General features: G+C 30.8%; 9 protein-coding genes and 3 pseudogenes across 12 annotated transcripts, besides 2 other annotated features; 8 read left to right on the forward strand and 4 right to left on the reverse strand.

Annotated features, from left to right (window-relative positions):
- Positions 1 to 11,140: part of a mobile genetic element that runs on past the window's edge.
- On the forward strand, positions 874 to 1,697 carry TVAGG3_1014940 (annotated as a pseudogene). Its single transcript has one exon. A coding segment is annotated over exon 1 (824 nt).
- TVAGG3_1014950 lies at positions 2,021 to 2,451 on the reverse strand (annotated as a pseudogene). The gene has a single exon. A coding segment is annotated over exon 1 (431 nt).
- On the forward strand, positions 2,540 to 3,310 carry TVAGG3_1014960 (annotated as a pseudogene). The gene has a single exon. A coding segment is annotated over exon 1 (771 nt).
- TVAGG3_1014970 (organellar and viral DNA polymerase type B) lies at positions 6,127 to 6,357 on the forward strand (the record flags this gene model as incomplete). Its single annotated transcript, XM_051254646.1, has 1 exon — positions 6,127 to 6,357. One exon carries the CDS (start codon positions 6,127 to 6,129, stop codon positions 6,355 to 6,357), a length of 231 nt encoding a protein of 76 aa, XP_051080220.1.
- On the reverse strand, positions 6,439 to 7,296 carry TVAGG3_1014980 (uncharacterized protein; the record flags this gene model as incomplete). Its single annotated transcript, XM_051254647.1, has 1 exon — positions 6,439 to 7,296. One exon carries the CDS (start codon positions 7,294 to 7,296, stop codon positions 6,439 to 6,441), a length of 858 nt encoding a protein of 285 aa, XP_051080221.1.
- On the reverse strand, positions 7,321 to 7,581 carry TVAGG3_1014990 (uncharacterized protein; the record flags this gene model as incomplete). Its single annotated transcript, XM_051254648.1, has 1 exon — positions 7,321 to 7,581. One exon carries the CDS (start codon positions 7,579 to 7,581, stop codon positions 7,321 to 7,323), a length of 261 nt encoding a protein of 86 aa, XP_051080222.1.
- Positions 7,627 to 8,055, forward strand: TVAGG3_1015000 (uncharacterized protein; the record flags this gene model as incomplete). The annotated part of the gene is made up of 1 exon (XM_051254649.1): positions 7,627 to 8,055. One exon carries the CDS (start codon positions 7,627 to 7,629, stop codon positions 8,053 to 8,055), a length of 429 nt encoding a protein of 142 aa, XP_051080223.1.
- TVAGG3_1015010 (uncharacterized protein) lies at positions 8,083 to 9,657 on the forward strand (the record flags this gene model as incomplete). Its single annotated transcript, XM_051254650.1, has 1 exon — positions 8,083 to 9,657. The coding sequence occupies one exon, from the start codon at positions 8,083 to 8,085 to the stop codon at positions 9,655 to 9,657; it is 1,575 nt and encodes a 524-aa protein (XP_051080224.1).
- TVAGG3_1015020 (repellent protein 1 family) lies at positions 9,688 to 10,158 on the forward strand (the record flags this gene model as incomplete). Its single annotated transcript, XM_051254651.1, has 1 exon — positions 9,688 to 10,158. One exon carries the CDS (start codon positions 9,688 to 9,690, stop codon positions 10,156 to 10,158), a length of 471 nt encoding a protein of 156 aa, XP_051080225.1.
- On the forward strand, positions 10,207 to 10,443 carry TVAGG3_1015030 (uncharacterized protein; the record flags this gene model as incomplete). Its single annotated transcript, XM_051254652.1, has 1 exon — positions 10,207 to 10,443. One exon carries the CDS (start codon positions 10,207 to 10,209, stop codon positions 10,441 to 10,443), a length of 237 nt encoding a protein of 78 aa, XP_051080226.1.
- Positions 11,141 to 11,341: 201 nt separating the features above from the next.
- Positions 11,342 to 27,140: part of a mobile genetic element that runs on past the window's edge.
- On the reverse strand, positions 14,441 to 15,470 carry TVAGG3_1015050 (uncharacterized protein; the record flags this gene model as incomplete). Its single annotated transcript, XM_051254653.1, has 1 exon — positions 14,441 to 15,470. A coding segment is annotated over one exon (1,030 nt), but the record flags the coding sequence as incomplete, so codon positions are not given.
- On the forward strand, positions 15,540 to 15,755 carry TVAGG3_1015060 (uncharacterized protein; the record flags this gene model as incomplete). Its single annotated transcript, XM_051254654.1, has 1 exon — positions 15,540 to 15,755. One exon carries the CDS (start codon positions 15,540 to 15,542, stop codon positions 15,753 to 15,755), a length of 216 nt encoding a protein of 71 aa, XP_051080228.1.

Genomic DNA, 27,140 nt, shown 5'->3' on the forward strand with positions numbered 1-27,140 from the left:
TGTTAGAAAAGTGGTTAGAAAACGTGTTAGATCTAACATGCTAACATAAACATTATTTTTTCTAACTTAAGGAAATTCACGAAAATTCATGAGTTTTGACATTTCCTTATGAAAGAAAAATAACGCTAATTTTTTTCTAAGAAAAATTTTTATCTTGTATGTAAAGACAGTAATGACAAACATTGAGTTTGAAACAGTTAGAAATATAGACAATGACACCAAAGTGGTTAGAATAGGTGATTTAAACGTAAGATACTCAAAGAAATACAACAAATATTCTTTGTCAGACATTATATCTCCATCTGGAAAGAAAACAAACGACTGGGTTAGAAATGCTTCAACTCAGAAAATTTTGACAAGAAATCCTGAGCTTATGATATCAGTAGCATTTCATGGAACAAGAGCATATCTTATAGACAAAAGTCTTATACCAATAGTTTTGTTATGGTTAGACCCAGTTGTTGGAATATAACTTCATAACTTATGGTTCATTCGACTCAGAACGTTGCAGTGAAGGCTTACTTTACATCGTTCAGAAACCGAAGGACTTCAATACAAAAAGATATAAGATAGGAAGAACATATAATATAACTCAAAGATATGACAGTACAGTCAATAGAGTCAAGGTTGTGTTCGTTAATGATATGAGAGCTGCCAGAGAAACAGAACTACTTGAAGTTTTTGAAAAAGGTAGGTGCTCCATGAAAGGTAAAGAAACGTTTGAAGTAGATGAGATAGATAAAGCTATAAAATTATTTGACGAAGTTGCTGAAAAATACATGTAAAGCGTTTATTTTTAACATTTCTTTAACACAGAAAAATAAAGTTAGTTTTATTTTTATTTATTTTTTTATTTTGTATGTAAGAACAGATATGTCAACAACAGAGAACACAACAACAGTTATAGTCCATGAAGCTATAAATGAAGAATACGAGTACATACAGTATAACAAACAACTTCGCCTCATTCGTTCGGTCAAAGATGACATGTACCAAATGCAAAGTATAATGAATGCTCTTCGTTCTACAAAGCAAGCATATCATTGTTTGAAAACCAACAGACAAAAGAATTTTAGAAGAATTTCCTCATATGATTGCTTCCCTCGGAAAACCGAGAGAAAGATTCCGTACGAAAATCGCAAGAATTTGGCTCCTGTTTGAAAGGATATTATGTTCATAGACTTTTAGTAAATGCTGTAGCAATGTGGGCTTCACCTCGTTATGCTTGTTATATTTTCATGATGTTAGATGAACTATATAAAGCAGAACGTGGAGAGATGGAAAAGAAACTTCAAGCAAAAGATGAAGTCATTGAATCCAAAGACAAAAGCATACAGAAAAGAATACCGCGTTCAGTACCAAAAGGAAAGGAAAAGAGTTATAAGTATATGATATATACTGAAGAGTTGGAGAAAGAAGAAGATAAAGATATGGTTATGTTGCATTTAGTCAGAAGAAACAACAAGAGCTTTTATGACCTCGCTAAAATATATAAATCTGACAGAAACTGGTTCTATCGTGAAAACTTACCGATTTCAATGACTCCGAATGAGCAAATAAAGGAAATTGTCAAAAATACTCTTCCTCAAACACATTATGATATTAGAGGTTGTACAATACTTACATTCAAAGAAGACTTACCGCTACTGAAGGAAAAAATAACAGAATATTTCGATAACTTCAAAGAGGAAGAATAAAAAAATCTAAGCTATATTTTTTATAAAATTTATCTCATATGAAAGAACATGAATTTAGAATATTCGGAACTCATGACAGAAGAAGAGAACGAACAACATGTAAAAGATTATGCAAAATTTCTGAAGGGATATAAAGCATTTAAACAATATCTAAATGCTTCTAAAGATTATGCAAAATTTCTGAAGGTATATAAAGCTTATGAAAAAGCGTATGAAAAGTTTATACATTGGGGAATTGTTGTAAAATATTGATATGAAGACTAACCAAAAATATATTTTTTGCTTAAATAACGTCAGGGTCAATTTCTTCAACCATTTCACTTCCTTCGTCAATGTCAATAGAAGCTTCTTCAACCTTTGGTAAGAATTTTGTATAACATCTTTGTTCGTTATTGTCTTCAGAGATGAAGGATAATATTTCACACTGTTTCACCTTTCTTATATTCTTTCTGTTCGGAAAGATTCATAGCAATACTGAAGAAGTCAATGTTAGAGTTCTTTATGACAGTATAATGAGTATCTTTGACATTCACGAAGAAACCTTTTGTTTCAAAACTACTGCTAACTCTTGTGAAGTATAACGTTTGCGGTCAATGACAATAGCTAATGGTCTGACATACTGACCGAACTTAGATTCTTTCACAAACTTCTTGTTAAAGATAACATTAACATTTGAAGCACCATTGAACTCATTCTTGATGGCAGTAGCGAGAGCATTGTATGAAAAGAACTTGCAATCTTGCATGTGTTTCATTATAATAAAAAGTTCGAAATATTTTAAAACTAGCCTTAAAAAATCTAAGCTAATTTTTTCTAAGAAATTTTTTTATTTCCTACTAAAGATGTATCGGAAGTTGTCTAAGTTAGAACACTCGGAAATAAAACAACTTCTTACAGAAGCTAACATAGATGTTGCAAAACATTACGCGACAAACAAAAAAGCACTCGCTGACATCCTCAATGACTACAATGGTGAAATAACTTATGATAGAATTCATGAGTTCATAAATGCAAGAGCATTTCCTTTAAATGACGTTGCTATTGACTTATATCATAGATGTTCAATACCTCATGAAGTAAGGCGTGAGATGTTTGACATAACAAATGCGAACGTTGGTCATACTCGTAAAGCTCTTTCTCATGACGTTCGTCAAGAGATGTTTGACATAACAAATGCAAACGTTGGTGAAACACGAAAGAGAGATGACACACTGAAACAACAGAGAAGAGAGATGTTTAAAATGCTATAGAACAAGTTCGCAAAGCTAACGATGTCATTCGTTCCATTGACGACAAACCAAAAGAAGGTGAGAGATGGTTAAAGAAAGATGAAGAGAATAGGAAGAGAAATGTGAAGTCAGGCAATAGACTCATTGACTTTAACATCGAAGCTTTAGATGAACCAAACAGAGACTACTTACACAAACATTTCGGTAAGGTTTTCATGAGACTCTTAGAGAAGATTAAAATAAACTCCCAACAAAGATGGATGGTATGTTATAAACTTGGTGGAAAGTATGAATGTTCTACGTTAAACCTCAATAATATTGGAACATTACTACATCAGCTCTTGAAGGAGAACTTTATATCAGAGATAGAAGCAAATGCTGCAGGTATTGTTGAAATGCACTATGACTTCTTCTTGACAAACATAAAGAATCTTACTGAAATAAAGATGTATGATTTAACAGAATATGAAGGCTTAACGATGTCAGATGTAAGAAAGGAAAGCCAAGAAGCGACCATATAGAGATGAAAGCACACTGACAGAAAGACAGAAAAGATTATTGAACAGACTTAAACAAACAGGAGATAAACAAGATATAGATGACTTCTGGAATGAAATCCTTGGTGAAAAGAAGTTTTATAAGAAGAGAAGCGGTCAGTTCTGGAAGTATCTTTGCACATTACCTATAAATCTTGAACGCTACCAAATCTTCAATGAACTGAACAAAAGAACTGCAACACTTATGACAGAAGACAATTGTTTCGTTTATGCTTGCATTCAGGCTGGAGTAAATGAAGAAACTATTGACCACATGAGAGAAGTCATTCGTGTTAGAGACTTTCCTCAAAGTAAAGTACAAGAAATTTCTGACGCAACAGGTATAGCATTTAATGTTACCATTGGTTATTTCAATGACTCAAGACATAATGAAATAAAGAGATATACCAAAAGAATGTAAAACTGTTCGAACTATTGACTTACTTCTTGTTGAAGACCACTACATGCTAAATGAAAGATTACCAATGACAACATATTTCATTCGCAACTATATAGAAATCTTGAAGGAGTGTGGTGGAATGAACATTGAGAAACAGATGAAGATTTATACAAAGAGAGAGAACAAATATGTAGTTCGTTATGATAGAACAACACCGTTATGGGATGTTATGAAAACATTGTGGGAGTGCAAATATTTCGAACCTATTTCTTATGGAGAACTTTTCACATATACGACTGACTTATATAAACAGAACCTTGCACCATTTAAAGATTTGACATATGCTCCAAAGTATTGTGTACAACTGAAGAAGAAAGCAGAGTCAAAAGAAGTAAATAAAAATAAGTGCAAGTTCATTCCTGAGCACGTTTTCTTTGCTGACTTTGAGTGTAGTACGGATGGCTTTCATAAAGCTTTTAACATCTGTTATGACAGTGAAGATGGTTCAGTGAGTGAAAGCATTTGGGGTCAAACTGTGCAACAGAATTTTTGGAACGACTTCCTGACAAGAGTTTAATATATTTCCATAACCTCAGTTATGATATAAACTTCATCTTAAGACACATGACAGAAGTGAAAGGAACTCCCATCATTAAAGGTTCACGAACAATGCAAATAACTGGCTTATTATAAAGGACGGGCAAGTTTATTATAAAGACTCTTACAGTTTTATAAAATAAGAAACTTAAACTATTTCCTGCTATGTTTAACTTACAAACAGGACCGAAAGAAGTATTTCCATATAACTACTACAGCAGTGTTTTGTTAGCAAATGACAACAGAACTGGTGTCATTTTGAAGCATGTAAGTTTGTCAAGGATGCAGATACATTCATGAAGAACATAGATTCCATCAAAGGTTGCAGAATAGATGAAAAACCACTTCACTTAGAAAAGTATAGCACATTCTATTGCAAACAAGATGTAAGAATTTTAAGAGAAGGTTTTGTAAAGTTCCGCAATGACTTATTGAAGAGTTTGATTTAAACGTTTATGACTACGTTAGTATTTGTTCTATTGCTAACAAATTATTTGAGAACAGAGTGTACTTCCCGAATGGAAATTTATATGACCTCTCAAATAAACCAAGAGAATTTATTTCACGCTGTATTCAAGGTGGAAGATGTATGTTGTCAGATAACATTAAACAAAAGAGCGAAAAGAAACTCATTGCTGACTTCGACGCTGTTTCATTATATCCCTCAGCTATAGCGAGACTTTATATACTTTAGAAGGTATTCCAAAAGTATTGAAGGATGAGATGTTAAGCACAGAGTATCTCATGAGACATTTATTCGATGACGAACCAAAAGGAACCATTGGTGAAAAGTTTATGTCAGGCTTCTTTGTTCTCATTAAGATAACAGAGATTGGCATACCCAGACACTTTCCTTTAATAGTTTGTGACCCTGAACTAAATCCAGAACTTAACGTTCCCAGAAGTTCAAACACTTGCTGTTTAATGTATGTTGACCATATAACATTACAAGACCTCATAAAATATCAAGGTGTCAAAGGTGAAGTGTTGCAAGGATACTATTACGATGGAAACAGAGATATGAGAATAAGAGATGAAGTAAAGAAGTTGTTTGAGTTAAGGTTAAAGTATAAGAAAGAAGAAAACCCCTTACAAGAAATTATAAAACTCATTCTGAACAGCATTTATGGCAAAACTATTCTATCTCCTATTGAGTCAAAAATAACATAGTAAATGACAAAGATGCTATAAGATATGCTATAAGAAATTACAACCATATAGTGAAGTTCGAAGGTTTGGATGGTTCAGATAAAACTATTTTCAAGCTAACAAAAAGCATTTGCAGACACTTTAACTTCTGTCCACTTGGTGTTAATATTCTATCTATGTCGAAGAGAATAATGTGTGAAGTATTCTGTACTGCTGAAGACTTAGGAATGGACATCATTTATAGCGATACCGACAGTATGCATCTCTACAATGAAGATATCCCTCGTTTAGCTGAAGAGTTTGAGAAACGTTATGGAAGAGTTCTCATTGGTAAAAACCTTGGTCTTTCATAGTGACTTCGCAGAAATAACACCTGGAAAACAAAGTTTAGCATACAAGTCAATATTTTGTGGAAAGAAGACCTACATAGACTTACTCACTAACGATTTAAATGAAGTTGCATTTCACTGCAGAATGAAAGGCGTGAAGCAAGATGTTATTGCTTTAACCGCTAATGAATGTTTCCTGACTCTGTTCAGTGTTTCTATGATGAAGATAAAGGTTTAATGGTTCCGCAAGGAAAATTTGACAAAGACTCTGAGTTCAGTTTAATGAAACTTTACAAAGCACTTCATGATGGTCAAGAGATTGGATTTGACTTATGTAAGTCTTCTAGTCCTTGCTTTGCTGAAAAGTTTAACTTCTCAATAACGACTAAAACAAGCTTTATTCGTAAGTTGAAGTTCTGAGGTCATTTATTTTTGTCAGCAGTGAGACCATTCATGATAAAAATAAGCCGCTAGCGGCAAGGGCGAAGCCCATGTGGTCATTTACAATACTGCGATGGTAGAGTTTAAGAGTTGTGCTTCAATGTAGAGACAGTCCTTATGGTCTGGAGGTAAGAACACTGGGCAGTTATGGTCATGAGTGGAGAACATGTCTATCCAAAACTCACGATTGAAGCCAGTTAATTTATAGTATTTAGGGTTAGGAAGTGGTGAAGTTCTTGTATGACCAATGAACTCATTTTCAACTCCCTTACTTAAGTTTGAATATAATATAGCTTGCTTTCTATCCCAAATGCCAGGTGTTACAATCTTTGAAAATTCATTTTTCCTCGGAAGCATTGCATCATAATTGAAAACATTCTTGAAATCATCACTTGGTTCAGAGATTTGAAATCTTATACGTAATGGATTTTCTTTCTCTTTAGCGACTTCATTGAATGGTGAGAATACAATGAATTGACAGTCATGTGTTCCATCTTCATTTTCATTAAATTCATAATGAAAGTCTATAAGTTGTGGCCGACTACCTTCTTCCTTCAGTTGTGCAAGAAACTCACGTAAAGGCTGTAAAGTTTGTACTTCAATGTTGAACTTTTTCTCGAACATCTCATTAAATGAAATCATACATTGCAACAATGTTGTATCGTCTTTAAAGTATTTGTATATGTGAATGTTTTGGGCGCTTAAAGACTGTTCGTCATTTTCTATCTCGACTTGAAGTATAAAGTCAACCTTTCTGAAAGCACGTGTTATATACATAGATGTTATGCCAATGTACTTCTCTTCATTTATGTTCACAATCCAGTCTGTTGGAAACTTAAACGTTACTCTGTTCCCCTTTATTTTGACGTCAGGGTTTTCACTACTGAACGCAACAGTTAAAGGTATTTGTCTATACATTTAATTCGGATAAAAATAAACCATTTACTCTTTCTTCACTTCAGCTTCTTTAGCTTTTGCTTCAGCTTCTTCTCTAGCTTTTTTCGCCAGTAGTCTTGGGTTCTTTTGTCTTCCAGCAGCTAATGCAGCAAGTTGTTTTTCACTAAGTTTTCTCTTTGGTCTCTCTGGCTTTTGTTCTTGTTTTTGTTCCTTCAGTTCGGATAAAATTTGCTCGCGAATTTCTTTCTTCAATGCTTCAAAATCTATGACCCCTTGGGTCTTGTCCGTAGGGCTTGTCTGAGTCATTTGACTGCAGATAAAAAACAAAATTAAAACTTTAACCGATGTAAAATGAGCTTGTCAAAATCAGAGCGAGAGTCTATTATATTAAATGACGCAAGAGGAATACAACATCCTTTCTATTATGTAAGTCAGAGTAAAGATGGTAAAATATACGTAAGAAAAAGAAAGGTTCCATTAGCGAATGCAGAAAGCGACAACATTAAGGTGCATGGCACCGAGGGCGAAGCCCATATAAAACCTTCTGTTCAAACTGAGCCACCAAAAGAACCAGAAGAAAAGAAGCCAGATGTTCTTTCAATAACGAACCAAGAGCTTATTGCAAAGTTCGTGAATTTCATTGAAAAACAAACCGAGTCAAAGAACCCTGACCCACCAGTGAAAGAAGTTGAGACAAAAGAGAATGTACAGTTCATTGAAAATGTCAAGAAACAACTTCCACCACGAATGCCAAGAAGAAGAGTGAGAATAATGAAGTAAATATATATTTTTATCCGAATCAAAGACATGCAGAACGAACAGTTAAACGAATTTACTCCAGCAGAGCATATTCATCAGATTCGCTCATATTTCGATATCATAGACAATGCAGTTCAAATTGGTGACACTAATAGAAAATATTCTGACGCAAAGATTCCATCACAACCTGGAACTGCTAAAGATAACACATGGGTAACATTCAATCTCTCACCTCCTGGTGAAAATATGTTGGACCTTTACAATACATTCATTACGTATAAAATGGAAGGTCAATTTATTGTAGATAAAGAAATTGGTTCAGGTTCCAATAAAACAAACCCACCAGGATTTTGGATTGGTTTCGATGACGCTTTCTATGCAGTTGCTGGATATCAAATCCTTGCAAATGGTCGTATCGTATATTCTCAAGACAACGCAAGAGAAGAAGCATATATAACTTCAAACTCACAAACTACCGAACAAATAAAGAAAGTAGATGTTTTCTCAAAGACTCGACATGAAGATGTATGGAGTCATTCGGGAACATGCAGAACAGGACAAATTGTTAGTGGTCCAATTACAGCAGGAAAATCATTTGATTTTAAGCTTCGTTTAAGAATTCCTGTTAGAAAGTTTTTACCATTAGAAGCTATAAGATTTATTCCTGCATTTGCTGGTAACATTCAGCTTAAAGTAAAGTTCAGTAGCGACGCCTTACAATGCACATCTATATCTGTAAATGATATCATTGCTTTCAATCCAACTCTTAAAGTTGCATTTGCTTCAGATTCAAATCCACCGACAAATAAATTTGTTCCATGGAATGAACCATTCACTATGATAACGAAGGCAGTAGAAGCTAGTGGAACAGTTACTATTACAACTGTAACCCAGCAACTATTTCGAATAAAGATGGATTTTAATGAATGTTTCATTCATCCAAAGTCATTCTCTTTAGACCCTAACATTTATACAGAACTTGTAGAACATTATACAAACGAGGCTTTATGTTTTCCTGTTAAAGTTATGGATTGGATTCCTATGGACGGTTCATTCTCAAAGAATACAGATAGTTCAAGTGCAACATTTACAGCAGCTTATACGCCTATTAATGTTAAAAGTATTTGGGCACTATTTAGAAAGAAAGACAACTATTATGTTAATTTTGAGAACCCTAAGTTTAAATATCTTCAGCTTTCCATGGGAGCTTATGGAAATATGCCTGCAGAACCTGAAAAATCATATGGACCTGTATTTTATGAAATGGTTGCGAACGCCTGCAATACAAACAATGATATGATAGGATTTAATGAAGATGTTATGAGGTCATTGGTGGATGATGGTAGTGTGGAACATAAATGGGATAGCTATGACAACACACATTTCTTATGTGGTTTTCCAACAGAAGTGGACTTTTGCTTCCAGCAAGGTCAAACATCTACTGCTCCAATAACATACAAATTGTCTGTTAAAGGACCTATTGAACTAGCAACTGAAAACGTACCAAAGCCACTTATTGGATTTATGAGGGATTGTTGCTTTGCCATACAAGTAAGACAGTCAGGCATACCAATAATAAGATTAGATGACTATAACTTAGCAGCTGACGACAGTGAGGAATAAAGGATGAACGTTTATTTTTAAAGCTTATAAATGAGTTCTTCATCAAGCTCTCGTGAACCTTCACCATCTATGAAACAAACTTTACCAAACGATTATGGAGCACCTATTGAATATTTCTTACGAGCTGCACAATGGCAAAGAGCAGTTTCACCAAGGTTAGGTGTTCCACCAGCTCCTGTCAAAAATAGCATTTGGTCAAGTCCCTATATAAGATATGGTCTCCCACTAGGTTTGCTAGCTACAGCAGGAGCAGTAATGATGTTGAAAAGAAATAAAGCAAATGTTGTAAATAATACTGAAGTAGCTGAAGTTAAACAAACTCCGACACCTTCGCCAAAACCAACGTCAAAACCAATGCCTTCACAAACAACACCTTCAATGACTCCTGAACCTATGGAAGTACAAACTCCTGTTCAAAAGTCAACTCCTAAACCGACTCCAACATTTAAACCAGAACCTACTCCTCAAATAAATCGTAAAACTCCTGCGTTTCCTTACTGAAAAAATAACGTTATTTTTATTTAATATTAAAATTTTTATTTGATTGAAATGACAAATAAAGTCACTGAAGCAATGAAACAAAAGTTCTTGGTAGAATACATTAAATCAGGAACTATTCCAGAAGGTTTTTACATTCATACTATGAAGGATGGTAGAGTTCAGTTTAGAAAGATAAAGCAACCATTAGATAAAGAAGGAATTTTGAGAAAGATTAAACTTCATGAGGACAACATTGCTAAACTTAGGAAGAAGTTAGAAGAGTTGGAGAAAGGAAGAGAGTTATAAAGCAATGAATTCAACAGGGTAGAAAAGAGGTTAGAAATCGGGTTAGATCTAACCTTCTACCCTAAATTTATTTTTGTGCTATGTTTTCATACGTGTGAGGGTGGTGATATCATTAGCTTTTAAGTTTATTTTTTAAAATTATTTTTTATTTTAATTTTATATAAATGACGAAAACTATTGAGATAACAAACTACAACGGTCATGAGTTCAAGAATTTGTTCTTCGTTCCTCGTGAAAATACATTCTATCAGATACGAGGGAGAAAGGGTAAAGTTAGTTTGAGCGTTTATGAAGGAATGAAGAATGGAAAGTTTATACAAGCATACGATACAAACGGTAAACGTGTTTCATTAGCTTTGTCAAAACTTACTAACATTTATTTTGACAGTGACTTTGACTCTGACGATTGGAGCGACAGCAGCGATACTGAAGAATATGAACTATTGTGTGAAGCACAGCAATGGGAAGAGTTGCAATACTTTTGTAAGTGAGAACGTTTATTTTTTACATTAGTGAAGTTGTTTGTGAAAACGTTAGTGAGGTGAAGTGGTTGGCGGCTTTGTAAATATTTAAGGTTAAGTTAGTGTTGTCGTTTGTGTTGTAAAATATACGTTAACGGTTTCGTAAAGTGTCAAATTCACATATAATGGGTACGGTGGAACGCAGTGCCTCCGTACACATGATATGTATACTAACTTAAATATCCCGATGGAAAAAAGATTGAAGTTAAAGATAAAACTGATACTATAACAAAAACAATTACAATGACCGATCCGGATAGTGGGGAACAAAAAGAAATAAAACAAACGATAGAAACTGGTGAAAGGTCAATTATTATTGATTATGATTCAAAGGATTATTATTCGATAATGTTAATGCTTGAATATTAAATAGCCTTAACAAAGAATTTTTCAAGTGATATTTTATATTCATCAACTATTTTATTATAAATATCATTATATGTTAAATGAAGTTCAGTTGTTGTTCCGTTCTTTGATATCTTAATTGTGCTAATATCCTTTATAGGATTTATTTTTGCAACTGTTCCGCAGCATGAAACCTCATCATCTATGAAAAATTGAATCTTAACGTCTGAATCTTGAACATCACAAAGAATGGCGATAATGTGAATTAATGATTCATAAGGTAAAATAATTAAACCGGGTTGATCAATTAAATTTATTATTGAATCATAATTATTAATTATTATATCACGGTAAATTTTCATTAATTCAGAATTAATGTCTATTTTATATGGGTTCTCGATGTTTGATGAAAGAGGTGGGGGGTATGTTGGATAAGTGGGAATTTCAACAGGTTCTTTACCGGGTTCAGATAAAATGATTGGGTCTCCATTCTCATGGTTTTTCTTCATTCTCCTCATTCTTCGGTAAGTCACGAGTTAATAAATTTGGTTGAGTTGCTGACCTTGTTAATTCGGGGCTAACATTAACTTTAACATTTTGAATAATTCGTGATTTATCATCATTTACGTTATAACCAACCGTAATCTCTGCTTTTGCGTTAGTGTTCTTTTGACTAGTGAAACGTCTTCTCATTTATAATCGAATAAAAAAAATATATTTAAACTTTTATTTTGCTGGAACTTTTGAATCTATTATTCCTGTATTTGTTCATGAAGTTGATTTTTAGCATTTTCATCGAAATTAATAGACCGAATATATTCATTAATTGCATTCTTATAATCATCTGATTTCTCAAATTTTCTTTTATCTGATTCCTTAACTAAATCATAAGTTAAACCTCGTTGCTGATATAATGGTTTTTAATTAAATCTTTGAATGCTTGAGATAAAGCACCTGATGGCAATTCTTGCTACTATAATTGGTTGGAATTGCTGTTTAAGTTCATCTTTAACATTTGCGAAAACTGGATCGAATAAAGCAACTTTAAAGAATTTCTTAGCTGAAATTTCAGGTCTAATATTTGCATATTGACCATCAAACTGGTTAGAATATCGTGGTAATCATCCAGTCCTCTTCAATAGCATTTAATTCTTCATTGAAATAAGAATATGGATTACGACGGTATGAATTAATTGGACCATTTTCACCTTCTCCAATGTATTGTTTAACAGCTTTTCCATTTTCATCAAATTGCATAGGATAAACGTTCATTATATATTTTACGTTTAGGATAATCAGATATAGTTAATTTATAACCATTTATGACTTTAACATTACCTTGACCATCAGTAACGAAAACTTCATTTATACCATCAGGTTTTCCATTTGGACCCGTAATGTCTGCTTCGTGTGCTTCCCAATTTGGACCATGACGTTTTGGCATATGCTTGAGCTTCTGGTAATGTTAAAACGTTTCTCATTTGTTTAACATCTTTTTGAAGACCAGCAACAATATGAACTAATTCTTTCATTCCATCAGGAACTTTCATAGTTCTATTATATGTACCCTTTTTGTTTGTCCCTTGTTTTAATGGAACCTGTAGAAGATTTGCTATTTCTGTCATGTTTAATTATAAATAAAAAATAAAAATTAATTATAAAAAGTTAATCAAATTTAACACTTCCTTTATTTAAATCAACTATTATTTTTTCCATGTTCACCTAATTGCTGATATTGTGTGTAAAGTTCATTAATGCTCATTGGTAAATTCACTTGATAAAGCATAACGTTCAACTGTTGACGACTAAACCCACTGAAAATGAAAAAGTGTTGATAGATTTGATTTAATGTTTGTGCTTAATGCTTTGAAGTATTGAACAGCCATGAAGAATGAACACTGAATGTGTCGACATTGAGTTAATAACTGATTAAAATATGATTTCTCATTTGTTATTAGTTTTGATTTCACTGCATCATCTAGAAAAATGAGTGAATGCAAAAATTCTCTATCAAAATTTGAAATAGAAAGTGTTTCAAATAATTCATCCCGTTGTTTATCAATAATTTTATCCTCTAATCCTTGCTTCTTGATTGTATTATATAATTTTTATACATTAAAAAGTTTTTTAAATAATCTTCTGCTTCTTCTTGTGATAAATAAATAATTGGGAATTTTGATTAAATGCTTTAAAGATTCAAATGTATCATCTGAAGGTGAACCTGAACGGTTGATATAAATTAACACAAGTGAATGGGGGGAGGTGTTAGCAATAATGATAATTTTGTTTTAATATCGTTAATGTTTTACCTTTATTTTGTTTACCAATTGCTGCAGTGATTGAATTTAAGTAACATTCAGAATATGGAATTTTCATTAATTTTTCCTTAGATAGAGCATTTCTATTATCACTCAATGCTTCATTAATCATATCATCTACGTATGTATTATATACTCCCGCTAATTCTTCATAAGGGGTGGATGAATTTAAATCCATTTAATCAAAAATAAATTTATAATTTTAAACATTTCTATTCATCAATATTTCATCATATGAACTTCTATACTGTGGTGGTGTACCTGTTGGATGATATTTCAAACCTTCGTCCGGTGTCCATGTCCAATATGTAGTCCTAGTAAACCAAACCTGAGGAGGATTTGTCACCTTTGAACAGTAAGTGTCATTTTCACCCTGAATGATTGGATAAGCTTTCACTTGTACTGTAACTTGTGAGTTGAAAGTTTCTAATCCATCAAAGAATATACCCGCTCCATCACGTTGAACTGGAATAGTGCATAAGAATGAAGTTTGGTCTTTCCATGTTCTAGCTAATGGCGTGCCATCATCTGCATTCAGTGGTCTAGTTAATGAGTCCTCGTATTCTTCTGTGCATTCATTCACTCCATCTAAATCAGAAGCTTGAAGCATACGTGTAAAGAATATGTCACCCACTGTTGTCATCGCTTGATCGGGGAAGTTTCTGGAATCTATAGTGACCTGAAGACCTCGAAGCATTGGATTTTCTAAAACTGTTCTTTGCATTGCATTCTTCGGAAATGTTAACACAACATCTGTAACATTATGAAGAGCGTATGAGAAATCTGAGCTGATACCTTCAGGAGTGATGCAACCTCCATTTAGTGAACGAACGTCAATATGTTGAGCTGGAATCATGAATGGATCTTCCTTACTGAATAAACGTGGTATTGCTTTAACTGATTCTTCAATTAAACCGTATCCTGGTGTAATGCATTTATCCTCTAAAACTTCCATCTTTGTGCATGAAATAATAACGTTATCAACTGTTGCGTCAGCAGATGTAGCGGCTAAGCTTGTAATTAATTTGGCAGGAAGTCCGATTTGTTGGAATTTGCGATCATATTTATAAACATGATTCATAATCTTTTCATAATTTTCATCAGTTATCTTTTCATAAACGTAATTTTGTAAATCAGCAACTCTTAACGGGTCAACCTGACAAAATACTAAAGTATCCCTGAAAACATAATATTTAAGAATGATTTCACCAAATGATTTAGGATAACCATCGAACGCCTGAAATGCTAACAAATCATTTACCGGAATAATCATATCAAAAGTGATATCAACTTCTTCATTTGCGTTCTTGAAAACTTCTGAAGGGTCAATATATTTACCACATACTGAGTTATCATATTTTTGAACATTATTATATAACGAATGAACAAACTTTTTAACTTTCCTTTCTGATTTTGGTTTATATGTTGCAAATGCGAAAGATTCACGGGCGCAATCCATTTGAAGATAACCGGCATCACCTCTTTCAGTTTCTACTTCTAATTGTTTAAAGCTTTGATTTGATGATTTGTAACCAACGAATAAACGCATGCATTTAAAAGCGGCATCACATGTGAAAGCTTTATTTGAAACTAGAGTTGCTTTAACTTTGCGTTTAATATATGTGTCACCTAATTGGTTCACATCATGAGCTGGATTTGTAATTCTTAAATGAGTTTGTTTATCATCAAAATATGGAGCATCAGAGTCATAGCATGAACTTTCAAGTTCTCTATAATATCTTCTACCGTCATTCTTTGCGAATATTTCATTTATCTTTTCGAATGAATGAAACACATTTCCATTAATCGGTTTAGTGTTTGGCACCAAATAGTTAGTCGTCATTTATTAATAAATAAAAAATCAAAATTAAAAGATGAAAATGAATTTTTAATTTTAATGAAATAATCAACTATGGCTGCAGGTATATTTAAGAAACTGTGGGATAAAGTAAAAAGAGGAGCGCATAAAGTTTGGGAAACATTGAAGAAGGGAGCAAATTGGATATTTAAGAATAAAGAAGCAATTAGTGACGTTGCTGAATCAATAACACCAAAAGCTGCCCCAATAAGAGAAATTTTAAATAAAGGAGAAAAAGTTTATCAAAGACTTCAACCGATACTAAGATAAAAATAATTTATTTTTCCACTATCTACCTCCTATTTTATTAAGTATTCCTTCAGCAATTCCACCAACTGTGTTACCTGCTTGTGCTCCCATCGCCGGATTACCTGCTTTAGTACCTAATACTCCACCTATGATAGTTCCTGCCGTTTTCGCTACTGGTGCCAAAAAGTTTGCTACAGGTTTAATAATCTTTTTATAAACCCAACCCGCAGCTTTCTTAATTCCATCCCATAATTTTTTAAAGAATCCTGCCGCCATTTCTGATTTAATATTAATTAAAAAATATATTTCATCACTTATATTCTAATTTTTATTTAATGATAAATGAAACCGATTTTAAAAATAAATGAAACAGAGGAGGAAGAAATAAGTGAAAATGTTCAACAAAAATAAACGTTGTTAAACCAATTACTGAAATAAAAATTTTTTCATCTGTTGAAGAATTTAATGACTATTATGCTAATAATAAAAAATTATTTGAAGAATTGACAACATGTAAATTGAATAAAATGTTTAAAGTTGATGGATTCAAAATTTCAAAAATAAAAGGGGTGATTAGTTTGAAATCTATTCCTCAATCAAGAGTCACCTCATTAATGAAAATAGATGATTTAACAAAAAGAATAGAAGAGATTGAAGAAAAAGACTGAAAACAAATAATTGATTTCATAAATTCACATAATCATTAGTTTCTTAAGTTCAATGTTGATTCTAAGACATGATTTTTAAAGTTTATTTTTCATTCATGAAAATAATTATTTCTAATTTCTTTTACTCGTTTATGAGGTCTTTGATTATGACTCCATTGATTCATTCAGGGATTTAAAACAATGGTTTAATTAATCGTGGAATATCTGACATCATCTATATATAGGCTTCTTTTATAAAGATGAAATAAATTATTTTAAAATTAATATGTTAATTTTTATAATGCGTTTAGTATGGCTGAGTGTAAGACCTCACGAATGAAAAAAGAATATAAAAAAGTCACACAACCCTTCCACATATACTACTATCAGTATTGAGAAGAAGTAACAGCTGACACTTGGTAGACAAACTTCTTTATGTCTGAAAATTCTATCTTGCCTTTTATTTTTTCCTCGCTGTGAAACGTATTCGGTCTTTTTTTAAAAATTAATTTTTTGTTAGAGATAAGAGCTAAACTCGGTAAAACTTCTTTATGTCTAGAAAATTCTATTCTTGCCTTTTATTTTTTTCTCGCTGTGAAACGTATTCGGTCATTTTTTTAAAAATTAATTTTTTGTTAGAGATAGAGCTAAAACTCGGTAACAACTTCTTTATGTCTAGAAAATTCTATCTTGCCTTTTTTTTTTTCTCGCTGTGAAACGTATTCGGTCATTTTTTTAAAAAATTAATTTTTTGTTAGAGATAAGAGCTAAAACTCGTAAACAACTTCTTTATGTCTAGAAAATTCTATCTTGCCTTTTATTTTTTTCTCGCTGTGAAACGTATTCGGTTCATTTTTTAAAAAATTAATTTTTTTGTTAGAGATAAGAGCTAAAACTCGGTAAACAACTTCTTTATGTCTAGAAATTCTATCTTGCCTTTTATTTTTTTTCGCTGTGAAACGTATTCGGTCATTTTTTAAAAAATTAATTTTTTGTTAGAGATAAGAGCTAAAACTCGGTAAACCCTTCTTTATGTCTAGAAATTCTATCTTGCTTTAATTTTTTTCTCGCTGTGAAACGTATTCGGTCATTTTTTAAAAAATTAATTTTTTGTTAGAGATAAGAGCTAAAACTCGGTAAACAACTTCTTTATGTCTAGAAAATTCTATCTTGCTCTTTTATTTTTTTTCTCGCTGTGAAACGTATTCGGTCATTTTTTAAAAATTAATTTTTTGTTAGAGATAAGAGCTAAAACTCGGTAAACAACTTCTTTATGTCTAGAAAATTCTATCTTGCCTTTTATTTTTTTCTCGCTGTGAAACGTATTCGGTCATTTTTTAAAAAATTAATTTTTTGTTAGAGATAAGAGCTAAACCTCGGTAAACAACTTCTTTATGTCTAGAAATTTCTATCTTGCCTTTTATTTTTTTCTCGCTGTGAAACGTATTCGGTCATTTTTTTAAAAATTAATTTTTTGTTAGAGATAAGAGCTAAAACTGGTAAACAACTTCTTTATGTCTAAAAAATTCTATCTTGCCTTTTTATTTTTTTCTCGCTGTGAAACGTATTCGGTCATTTTTTTAAAAATTAAATTTTTTGTTAAGATAAGAGCTAAAACTCGGTAAACAACTTCTTTATGTCTAGAAAATTCTATCTTGCCTTTTATTTTTTTCTCGCTGTGAAACGTATTCGTCATTTTTTTAAAATTAATTTTTGTTAGAGATAAGAGCTAAAACTCGGTAAACAACTTCTTTATGTCTAGAAAATTCTATCTTGCCTTTTATTTTTTTCTCGCTGTGAAACGTTTTCGGTCATTTTTTTAAAAATTAATTTTTTGTTAGAGATAAGAGCTAAAACTCGGTAACCAACTTCTTTATGTCTAGAAAATTCTATCTTTGCCTTTTATTTTTTCTCGCTGTGAAACGTATTCGGTCATTTTTTTTAAAATTAATTTTTTGTTAGAGATAAGAGCTAAAACTCGGTAAACAACTTCTTTATGTCTAGAATTTCTATCTTGCCTTTTATTTTTTTCTCGCTGTGAAACGTATTCGGTCATTTTTTTAAAAATTTAATTTTTTTGTTAGAGATAAGAGCTAAACTCGTAAACAACTTCTTTATGTCTAGAAAATTCTATCTTGCCTTTTATTTTTTTCTCGCTGTGAAACGTATTCGGTCATTTTTTAAAAAATTAATTTTTTGTTAGAGATAAGAAGCTAAAACTCGGTAAACAACTTCTTTATGTCTATGAAAATTCTATCTTGCCTTTTATTTTTTTCTCGCTGTGAAACGTATTCGGTCATTTTTTAAAAAATTAATTTTTTGTTAGAGAATAAGAGCTAAAACTGCGGTAAACAACTTCTTTATGTCTAGAAAATTCTATCTTGCCTTTTATTTTTTTCTCGCTGTGAAACGTATTCGGTCATTTTTTTTAAAAATTAATTTTTTGTTAGAGATAAGAGCTAAAACTCGGTAAACAACTTCTTTATGTCTAGAAAATTTCTATCTTGCCTTTTATTTTTTTCTCGCTGTGAAACGTATTCGGTCATTTTTTTAAAATTAATTTTTTTGTTAGAGATAAGAGCTAAATCGGTAACAATTCTTTATGTCTAGAAAATTCTATCTTGCCTTTATTTTTTTCTCGCTGTGAAACGTATTCGGTCATTTTTTTTTAAAAATTAATTTTTTTTGTTAGAGATAAGAGCTAAAACTCGGTAAACACTTCTTTATGTCTAGCAAATTCTATCTTGCCTTTTATTTTTTTCTCGTCTGTGAAACGTATTCGGTCATTTTTTAAAAAATTATTTTTTTGTTTAGAGATAAGAGCTAAAAAACTCGTAAACGAACTTTTTATGTCTAGAAAATTCTATCTTGCCTTTTATTTTTTTCTCGCTGTGAAACGTATTCGGTCATTTTTTTAAAAATTAATTTTTTTGTTTAGAGATAAAGAGCTAAAAACTCGGTAAACACCTTCTTTATGTCTAGAAAAATTCTATCTTGCCTTTTATTTTTTTCTCGCTGTGAAACGTATCGGTCATTTTTTTTAAAATTAATTTTTTTGTTAGAGATAAGAGCTAAACTCGGTAAACCAACTTCTTTATGTCTAGAAAATTCTATCTTCCTTTTATTTTTTTCTCGCTGTGAAACGTATTCGGTTCAATTTTTTTAAAATTAATTTTTTGTTAGAGATAAGAGCTAAAACTCGGTAAACACTTCTTTATGTCTAGAAAATTCTATCTTGCTTTTATTTTTTTCTCGCTGTGAAACGTTATTCGGGTCTTTTTTTTAAAAATTTAATTTTTTGTTAGAGATAAGAGCTAAAACTCGGTAAACAACTTCTTATTGTCTAGAAAATTCTATATCTTGCCTTTTTATTTTTTTCTCGCTGTGAAACGTATTTCGGTCATTTTTTTAAAAAATTAATTTTTTGTTAGAGATAAGAGTTAAAAACCTCGGTAAACAACTTCTTTATGTCTAGAAAATTCTATTTGCCTTTTATTTTTTTTCTCGCTGTGAAACGATTTCGGTCATTTTTTTAAAAAATTAATTTTTTGTTAGAGATAAGAGCTAAAACTCGGTAAACAACTTCTTTATGTCTAGAAAATTCTATCTCTTGCCTTTTATTTTTTTTCTCGCTGTGAAACGTATTCGGTCATTTTTTAAAAAATTAATTTTTTGTTAGAGATAAGAGCTAAAACTCGGTAAACAACTTCTTTATGTCTAGAAAATTCTATCTTGCCTTTTATTTTTTTTCTCGCTGTGAAACGTATTCGGTCATTTTTTAAAAAATTAATTTTTTGTTAGAGATAAGAGCTAAAACTCGGTAAACAACTTCTTTATGTCCTAGAAAATTCTATATCTTGCCTTTATTTTTTTTCTCGCTTGTGAAACGTAATTCGGTCATTTTTTTAAAAATTAATTTTTTGTTAGAGATAAGAGCTAAAACTCGGTAAACAACTTCTTTTATGTCTAGAAATTCTATCTTGCTTTTTATTTTTTTTCTCGCTGTGAAACGTATTCGGTTCATTTTTTTAAAATTAATTTTTTGTTAGAGATAAGAGCTAAAACTCGGTAAACAACTTCTTTATGTCTAGAAAATTCTATCTTGCCTTTTATTTTTTTCTCGCTGTGAAACGTATTCGGTCATTTTTTTAAAAATTAATTTTTTGTTAGAGATAAGAGCTAAAACTCGGTAAAACTTCTTTATGTCTAGAAAATTCTATCTTGCCTTTTTATTTTTTTTCTCGCTGTGAAACGTATTCGGTCATTTTTTAAAAATTAATTTTTGTTAGAGATAAGAGCTAAAACTCGGTAAACAACTTCTTTATGTCTAGAAATTCTATCTTGCCTTTATTTTTTTCTCGCTGTGAACGTATTCGTCATTTTTTTAAAAATTAATTTTTGTTAGAGATAAGAGCTAAAACTCGGTAAAACACTTCTTTATGTCTAGAAAATTCTATCTTGCCTTTTTTATTTTTTCTCGCTGTGAAACGTATTCGGTCATTTTTTAAAAAATTAATTTTTTTGTTAGAGATAAGAGCTAAAACTCGGTAAACACTTCTTTATGTCTAGAAATTTCTATCTTGCCTTTTATTTTTTTCTCGCTGTGAAACGTATTCGGTCTTTTTTAAAAATTATTTTTGTTAGAGATAAGAGCTAAAACTCGGTAAACGACTTCTTTATGTCTAGAAAATTCTATCTTGCCTTTTATTTTTTTCTCGCTGTGAAACGTATTCGGTCATTTTTTAAAAAATTAATTTTTTGTTAGAGATAAGAGCTAAAACTCGGTAAACAACTTCTTTATGTCTAGAAAATTCTATCTTGCTTTTTTATTTTTTTCTCGCTGTGAAACGTAATTCGGCTCATTTTTTAAAAAATTAATTTTTTGTTAGAGATAAGAGCTAAAACTCGGTAAACACTTCTTTATGTCTAGAAATTCTATCTTGCCTTTTATTTTTTTTCTCGCTGTGAAACGTATTCGGTCATTTTTTAAAAAATTAATTTTTTGTTAGAGATAAGAGCTAAAACTCGGTAAAAAAACTTCTTTATGTCTAGAAAATTCTATCTTCCCTTTTATTTTTTTCTCGCTGTGAACGTATTCGGTCATTTTTTAAAAAATTAATTTTTTGTTAGAGATAAGAGCTAAAACTCGGTAAACAACTTTCTTTATGTCTAGAAAATTCTATCTTGCCTTTATTTTTTTTCTCGCTGTGAACGTATTCGGTCATTTTTTAAAAAATTAATTTTTTGTTAGAGATAAGAGCTAAAACTCGGTAAACAACTTCTTTATGTCTAGAAAATTCTATCTTGCCCTTTTATTTTTTTTCTCGCTGTGAAACGTATTCGGTCATTTTTTAAAAAATTAATTTTTTGTTAGAGATAAGAGCTAAAACTCGGTAAACAACTTCTTTATTGTCTAGAAAATTCATCTTGCTTTATTTTTTTCTCGCTGTGAAACGTATTCGGTCATTTTTTAAATTTAATTTTTTGTTGAGAGATAGAGCTAAAACTCGGTAAACAACTTCTTTATGTCTAGAAATTCTATCTTCCTTTTATTTTTTTCTCGCTGTGAAACGTATTCGGAGTAGTAATATGTTGAAAGGGTTTTGTGACTTTTTTGGTAAACGTAAGAATTCATACATTTTTGAGCGATTTTGTATCATTTTTTTTAACATATGAAAGTAAAAAATGTATGATTTTTCACGGTTTTTATTCTTACGTTTTTGAATAAATCAAGATTTAAAAATTTTCAGAAATCGAGAAATTTTCACTTACCATACATAATGAAATAAAAAAAATAAAAATAAAACTTTAAAATTCATGCTTACATTTATGAAAATTTATTTTTATTTTGTATGAAAATGAGTGTCAAGACTAACGACGTTAAAAAAATTGGGATTCACAAACGAGGAAATAAGGATATATTTAGAGGAGGCGAGTTATGAAAGTTATAAATATTATTTAAGAAATTGTCAAAAAATTCCGCGGAGTTATTAAATGATTTAGTTATGATGGAAAATGAAATAAAGATGATGTTATAAATTTCTTATATCCCACATCTGAAGAAGAAAAAACCTAAAGAACCTGATGTTTTCCCTGATATTATGAAGAAGGATTAAAGATGATGAATATGATGAAATTGAAAGACTGGAAAAATAAGAGATGAATAGATGAAAAAATTAAAGAATTAAGAGAAGTTTGAAAAAATATATGAGAATGAGTAGTAGCGGTTTAATGAATATCCCAGCTTCAGAATCAGAAGTTCAAAAATCTCTGGAGAACCGATATTAAAATACATTACTTTTTTGGAATCTACTAAATTTATTAGATGGTGAAATAGATGAAACCTTTCAGAAGAAGGCACAAAATTTATTCATAAACATAGTTACAATTTATTGACGATGGAGATTTCCATGTATATTACTTTCACCTCCTCTTGATTCTGAAAAATTAAAAAAAGCACTGAAAAATGTAACATAGCAACAAATACGATTAAGAAAGAAGACATATATTTACACAAATTATTATTTAAATAAATGTTGCAGGTGTTTGATAAAGTTTTGGATTTGTTTAGATAAAATATCAAAAGAAACAATTGGTAATCATATAAAAATTTTATGCGATTTGTGGTTTCATTATTGAAGATACTAATAATGTTCATATGAAAGAACCAGCACCGAAGGAAGACGAAGTTGAAAGGTCTATCCCAATTCGTTATTAGAATATATAAAGAATATGAAACTTATAAAATTATATTTATTCATTTATTTCAGAAAAAATGGAAGCAACCCATAAACATCATCTCATCAATTTTAATAGCTATTCATACTTCCTTTCCAAAGTTGTGAAATTAAATAGAGCAGGAATTAGATTTATGTATCAGGGTACGCATTCTTCTTGAGTAATTAATAATGTATTCGTCACGTCGCAGATGATAAAAATTTATGTGTTCTTAATTCATTTTATGGACTTAGCCCTGGACTTTAAAAAAAATAAAACTTTATTTTTATTTATTTTTAATTTTTATTCTTACATAAATGAACAAAACGGACAGCTAAAAATGAATGTATAATAAATTAGAGGCAGAAGGTAGAAGGTTATTTAAACGCTTCTATAACATTCTGATGGTGCTAATCTAAACTCGTAGAAGCCTATTTAAAATGAAGCAATAGATGCATATGAAGGGTTTGACATTTTCATCGAAGAAAGTGAGAGATTAGCGAGAATGTTAAATGTTAATATTGATTTCTATTATTGTGATCCTCACCAGAAGACTGGACATAAATAAGGTAGACTTTTCCATTAGTGGATCAATAATGATAGATCCAGGAATTTGAAACAGTAAATATTTTATTAACAGAGTCCATGTGGAAAAACTTCACGCTGACAGAATTACAGACGTTGAAAGCCCACTCACCGGCTATAGAGTTTGTCCATATTGTAAGAGAAGTTTATTCTATCCGTGATGATCCAGAAAGGAAAAACCAAAGAAGATTTTTAAAGCATTGTGAGAAATGTAAAAGAAATAATGGAAGATTAATCAATCAACGACTTCAATTGCAAAAGAAACAGCAACCATATGCGCCACCATATTACGAACAGAAGATATATCAGTGGTTATTAGCTGCATAATTTGCGGAATATTATCAACCGACAAGTATTATATACTTTTGATTTCGAAACATTAAGACTAAAGAAGATTACAACTTTCTGAGTGTGCAACTTTGAACGCTTACTTAAAACCATTCATGGTATCATCAACGGTTAAATTAAACGATAAAACATATACGAGGAATTTTTGCTTAACTTCGAGTGATTTTCTTTTATTTCCTGATTGGATTGAGTTTTTATTTTCAACCTGTTCATTAGTTTTGTTGAATCAAATATGGGTCAATACAATGAATTTGAAGTCCCATACATTAAATGAGAAACAGAAGGAAGCATTTAAAGAACTTCTAGATGAGAATTCAATAAAGTGAATATCCTAGGTTTGTTTAATTCGGGAAAGTTTGATTTAAATTTAATTCTTCGTGATTTAAACACTGCAAAATGGAAATAAAATCAATGCTGGGTTCATCTTCACAATTTAAGCAAATCATTGTAAAGAAAAACAAACGTTCCATATGAATTGAGATTTATTGATCATCAAATTATATTAGCGGGTGGGACAACAGTTCCAGCAAAAATAAAGTTTATAATATATTTTTATTCGATTATAATGAGAAGACGGTTTCACTAGTCAAAAAGAACACTAAACGCAAAGCAAGAAGCAGAGGATTAACGGTGGTTAATAACGTAATGATGAATAAATCACGAATTATTTCAAATGTAAAGTTAATGTTAGTCCCGATTTACAAGGTCAAGCACCTCTAAGCCAATTATTAACTCTTGACTTACGGAAATGAATGGGAATGAAGGAAACCATGAGAATGGAGATCCCATATCATTTATCTGAACCTGGAAAGAACCTGTTGAAATTCCCCACTTATCCAACATCCACCCTTTCATCAAACATCGAGAAGGCTAGTAAGCGCCGCATATAAATAGACATTAATTCTGATTAATGAAAATTTAACGGTGATATCATAATATATTATGATTTCAATAATAAATTAATTGATCAATCCGGTTTTAATTATTTTTACCTTATGAATCATTAATTCACATTATCGCCATTCTTTTGTGATGTTCAAAAGGATTCAGACGTGTAAGATTCAATTTTTCAATAGATATGATGAGGTTCATGCTGCGCGGAACAGTTGGCAACAAATAAATCCTATACAAGGATATTAGCACAATTAGATATAAAGAAGAAACAACACACTGAACTTTCATTAAGCATATTAATGAATTTATATAAAATAGATTGAATGAATATAAAATATCACTATAAAATTCTTTGTTAAGGACTATTAATATTCAAGCATTAAACATTAATCGAATAACTAATTTCCTTTTGATCATAATCAAATAATAATTGACCTTTTCACCGTTTCTATCGTTTGTTTTATTTTCTTTTGTTCCCACTATCCGGTATCGGTCATTGTAATTGTTTTGTTATAGTATCAGTTTATCCTTTAACTTCAATCATTTTTCCATCGGATATTTTAAACCAAAATTTCCAAAAATTCGATATGTCAATTGTTCATATTTTAATCATCAATTACATTTTAATACCATCTAAATTCTTATGAAATGTCATTATATGCGGTTGATTGAATTTAAATTGAATGAAGAAATATAACCTGATGAAACATGAATATGACATCGATATATTTTCTTGAAAACACTAAAATTTATAACATGAATGAATTCTTATTCGTTGAATTCATGAATCTTGAATGTATCTTATTCTAGTTATTTATCACTGGAAAATAACGCTTTACCATATTTTTAATCGCTTTAATAAAAAAATGTCAATTATAATATTATTCGATAATAACTGTGAATTAAATTAACGTTAGCGGAAAATTTATATTTACTTTCTCGTTTCTGTGAGTTGGTAAATTTAATCCCATTCTTTTAGACCCTTAGATTATATATCATTTATTAAGATGGACCTGAGCCGCATAGCGGTGGGGTCGTGACCTAAAAAACGTATGTATGATATATAAATAATGTGATAACGAAATGGGATCATTAACATTGATTTTAAATGTTAATGAATTCATTTATCGTATGGTATGTAAGAAAAAATTTTAAATTCAAAAACCTGATAACTTTTTGAACTTGATGAAAAATTAACCTTATTTAATTCGTGAAAATAAATTTTTACTCCGTCTTCGTTCATTGTTGGGATATTAAATTTTGAAAATGTTGGGGATGTTGTATTCTGGACACTGGTTCTAAATTTCATTTTTATCAAATGTGATAAAGTTAATACCCAATTGAGATTTTCACATCAAACATTAGACCCTAACTCTTAACCCATCAATACAAAACATTTTATCCATCAACTTAAACATATTTTCTTTATCCATATCCGTTTCAATTATCCGGAATTCATTTACTTCTTCAGTCAAAAGATTTATCAAATATTAAATTTAGAATAACTGACCTATTTGATTGTGATTTTAGAATTTCATAATGAAATATTTATGGCAATTTCAAATAGAAAAATAAGCTGAGAGATAACAGATAATATATTATTTTTTAAATCGTAATAAATGATTAAACAACATCACCACAGACCAATTACATACGCATAATGCATATAATTCAAAGACGCCAGAACAAAACGCAAATGTTGAAAATATTGGAAGATTTGGAATAGTATTGAAAATGAACCCATTGAATTCTGTTTGCAAAGGTGGTGCAGTGATATCAAAATATAAAGATTTTATTTATGAATTCAAAATTAAGGTATAACGAGATGATATAACATTCAATTCCGCCAGAGACAAAGAATATTACGCATTAATGCATTTTCCTAAAGTTTGTAAGATTGGAAGATTTAATTTAAATGAGGATTTTCATAAAAAGGTCCCTAAATGACATAATGAAGAAGAGAAAGCCCAACCCAGATAAGGGAATATGTTAACGAATGAATTGCACAAAAGAAGCAGAATATATCATTTGTTAACGACTGAGTTAGCAAAGAAAGCAGATAATTATGTTAACGATGATGTTAGCAAAGGGGGAGAAAGCAGATATATCATTTGTTAACGATGAGTTAGCAAAGAAGGCAGATAAGGAATATTGTTAACTATGAGTTAGCAAAGGAAGGCAGATAAAGGAATATGTTAATGAAAAAGATTAATGA

This window comes from Trichomonas vaginalis, chromosome I (genome assembly GCF_026262505.1).
Source record: "Trichomonas vaginalis G3 chromosome I, whole genome shotgun sequence".
NCBI classification, from domain to species: domain Eukaryota; phylum Parabasalia; order Trichomonadida; family Trichomonadidae; genus Trichomonas; species Trichomonas vaginalis.